At 39.6% G+C, this 3,388-nt stretch overlaps 2 protein-coding genes across 3 annotated transcripts in view; one reads left to right on the top strand and one right to left on the bottom strand.

Moving 5' to 3' along the window:
• Positions 1–583, bottom strand: part of SARC_10486 — a 5,096-nt gene extending 4,513 nt beyond the window's left edge. For both annotated transcript variants that reach the window (XM_014295472.1, XM_014295471.1), the window contains exon 1: positions 486–583. In XM_014295472.1, coding sequence (XP_014150947.1) covers positions 486–504 — 19 coding nt within the window. In that variant the 5' untranslated portion in view covers positions 505–583. The remainder of the gene's footprint in view (positions 1–485) is intronic.
• Positions 584–1,087: 504 nt separating this feature from the next.
• Positions 1,088–3,163, top strand: SARC_10485 (hypothetical protein). The gene is made up of 2 exons (XM_014295470.1): positions 1,088–1,904; positions 2,785–3,163. Exons 1-2 carry the CDS (start codon positions 1,250–1,252, stop codon positions 3,036–3,038), a joined length of 909 nt encoding a protein of 302 aa, XP_014150945.1. The 5' UTR covers positions 1,088–1,249; the 3' UTR covers positions 3,039–3,163.
• Positions 3,164–3,388: the final 225 nt, after the last annotated feature.

Genomic DNA, 3,388 nt, shown 5'->3' with positions numbered 1-3,388 from the left:
GTGGAGAAATATACATGCATATATAATGTCGATTAATTTACATGCAGTTAGTATATATATATAAATATATATATATATATACATATATGTGTATATAAACATTTACATACAGACATACATATATATACATATATAATATGTGCACATACATATACATTCATACTTACATACATACATACATACATCTACATTATGTTTAGATATATATATCTATGTATATAGATATATGTATATATGTGTTGTGACATTCGAATGAAATGCTGAAACCATTACATGGGTCTGACCACTGCGCTACTCCAACTGGCGGTTTTTCTTACGATGACGTGCATATGTGGCAAGCCTGTGTAGCTTTATATTCAACACCAATCGCGTCGTGGACATGTACATGTGTTCAACCTAGAAAATACTGCAAATAGCTTAATATGTAAGTGCCGACGCAATAAACCCCCCAAAGCACCAGAAAGAGCCTATATTAGGATACATACCGCCACCACCGTATCCCATGTTGATTATTTGTAAGTGTTTATTATCCGTAAAATCTCTCGATTGGAGTGTCTGGAATATTATCGACTATCGAGGTTTATATATATACAGATATACGATTATACCTCATATATCAAAAGAGAGAGCGTCGGTATAGTATTCTGAAAAAAACGTTATCCTGCCGCGCATAGGCGTTCATACAGAATGAGTGGTTCGAGAACTTTACCACAACCACGTGAAGTTCACCATAGTAGACAACTATCAAGGAAAAAGTATGTACCTCTGCACCAATCACCAGACGCCAGGTCTACAACTAATATACTACATAGATATATTGTAGCTGGTATGAGATGTTCTCTAATACATTTGCGACATCATAAGTTTCTCTATGTTTCAAAAGATTAAACCCATTTTGCGATCAAGAAAATTGTTGTCAGCTCCTGTGTTCTTTTTTAGGAGGCTGTGTGAGTGTCTCAGGGTTTTATTACTCTTTTGGCGGCAAAAAAGATAAGACGAATCATAACTAACTTACACGTATACCCCAAAAATGTATATATAAATATATGTATACATACATATATATATACATACATATGGCGACCATCGAGTCACACACATCATACACCACCACAAATAGGCTGGCGTCAGGTCCTGTCTGTATGACCGCATGTACTGACGGAAAAGATCTTGCCAGAAACTGAGGATTCTGCATACGCCTATATTAAACACATACACGTATCTAACCGTGGTTATTAATTTGATCAGCATGGCATGTATAACATGTTGTCGACGCATACATGTACAAGAAGTGAATCAACTGCAGCTCACCTCTGGCCGTATACAGCGAGTAGCTTTGCATACAACACGTAATCAATTGTCCAGTTATCTGAGGAGGAGCGGAAGCATTGCTAATGGGCTGAGAAGTCCTGTCACAGCGCACTATACTAACGTAAATCAGTCATGTGTGTATAGTTTGACAGCTGGTTCACATACATTTCCAACCTCACAGTCACATAGCCTCTCACAATCCCAGAGATACACCCACACAGTCTCCGGCAATAGAAGGCATACAGCTGGTATCACAACACGTGTCTGTCCAACTACACCACACTCCCATAGACCGCTTTATAGACGTATACACAGTGGTAGTGCTGTTACGACAACCCACCGCAAGACCCTTGCTCAACTCAATAACATACTATCACACAACACCAACCCGCTACCGTTAAGGAGATATTGTACGGTTGTGGAGAGGGACAGTGATGCACAGAATGCCACAGATGCATCGAAGTGGGTGACGGTCATAGGTCTAGAGCTGCATGCGCAGATACGTGCTAGTACAAAACTGTTCTCCGGTGCGCCTGTTGGGTTTGCGTCGCCTCCGAACTCTGATGTGGCTCTGTTCGACTGCTCTATGCCTGGTGAGTATGCTTGTGTGTGAATGGCTGCTCGATAAATACTAACCACTACACATCACATGCAATTGCGAATATGGTACAAATACAGTAGAGAGGAGTGGTACATAATCGGCCATGCGACTGATACCATGCTAGCAAACACCAGTCCTATTTGAACGAGAGGATTGGACCGGATTACGCCTAAGTTGTCCTTGACGAGCGTTGGTTTTATATGGTCATGCGGAAAAATTATGCGCACGAATGCACACAAACAATGCAAGAGACTGATTTTTATAATTGTATTATATCATAGGTGTACACATTAAGTCGTTTTAATTTAGCTTACATACTTGTTATATCATGGGCATGTATACAAATTGAGTCGTTTTAAATCAGTTTACCTACCTGTCTTGGATCCATACAGAACTGCACCCAGACACTCATAGTTTTACACATGTAAACGGTGCAACAGCATCAACCAATCATGCAGATAGGACAGGGTGTGTGGCTAGCCATCCATCCATCGAATGAACAAAGCAATTTTCGTATTGCTGCAGATAGTTTCCGAGCTATTCGATTAGCTCGATAGCCGACGTGCTGCTGCATCGACTCTTGCGTTAGTACGACATGCACACCTGCCTATGCATGTGTTTGTTTCTTAGTACATAATTGCAAAAGGTTGTGTATATACAGTTGAAGCTGTGATTAGTTATAGGAACGTGTATTAAAGTTTCTAACCTTCAGTACGTATGTATTGTCCCTCTATAGTACACATACGATCGCATACGCGAGTAACATCCTTGCCGGAGCGACCTGCATGTACATCTATACTACGCATACAAATAAACCCCCAAAACCACAAGCGCCTGTTCTCCTGGATCTCATGAATTGCACCTCACAACAGGTGCATTACCGGTCCTAAACCAGCGATGTGTGGACGCGGCCGTGGCCACCGGACTAGCACTGGGGTGCACGCCCAATCTGACCTCACGGTTCGACCGCAAGCACTACTTCTACTTTGACCAGCCCAGCGGATACCAGATCACACAGCTGCACCACCCCATTGTGGGAGAGGGAGCCGTGAGTGTTTTTGTACAGGGGGATGTGGTGTGGCTGATAGTTGTTTGGACTTGTATCTGGTTTTGTGGTTCACGCTAAGTATATAATGACACCCTGGGATACAGTGACGGTAAATGGTTGTTTTTATATTTACCTACACTCGTACTTTGTGGGTTGTACAGAGAGTACATCCATTCTGCGATACATATGTTGGGATATTTATATAAATACACACACATATATATATATATATATATAAATATGTTTATGTTTATCTCTGTTTATGTTTATGTTTATATTTATTATTTTCTTATTTTTATTCTTCTATTTATATCTCTATGTACACACAGACACAGATACTATATATATATATATATATATATATATATATATATATATATATATACTATATATATATATATATAGTGTGTATTATATATATATATATA

This window comes from Sphaeroforma arctica, assembly GCF_001186125.1.
Source record: "Sphaeroforma arctica JP610 unplaced genomic scaffold supercont1.1266, whole genome shotgun sequence".
Classification (NCBI taxonomy): Eukaryota; class Ichthyosporea; order Ichthyophonida; genus Sphaeroforma; species Sphaeroforma arctica.
Note: the sequence above shows the minus strand (reverse complement) of the source record. Positions and strands in the feature narration are given on the sequence as shown.

What these genes read in the sequence shown, in the direction of transcription:
- SARC_10485 (XM_014295470.1), top strand. Translation starts at nt 1,250, where the DNA reads ATGGCATGTATAACATGTTGTCGACGCATACATGTACAAGAAGTGAAT. An exon ending in GTTCGACTGCTCTATGCCTG is followed by an intron (nt 1,905 to 2,784) that starts GTGAGTATGCTT and finishes ACCTCACAACAG; the next exon opens with GTGCATTACCGGTCCTAAAC.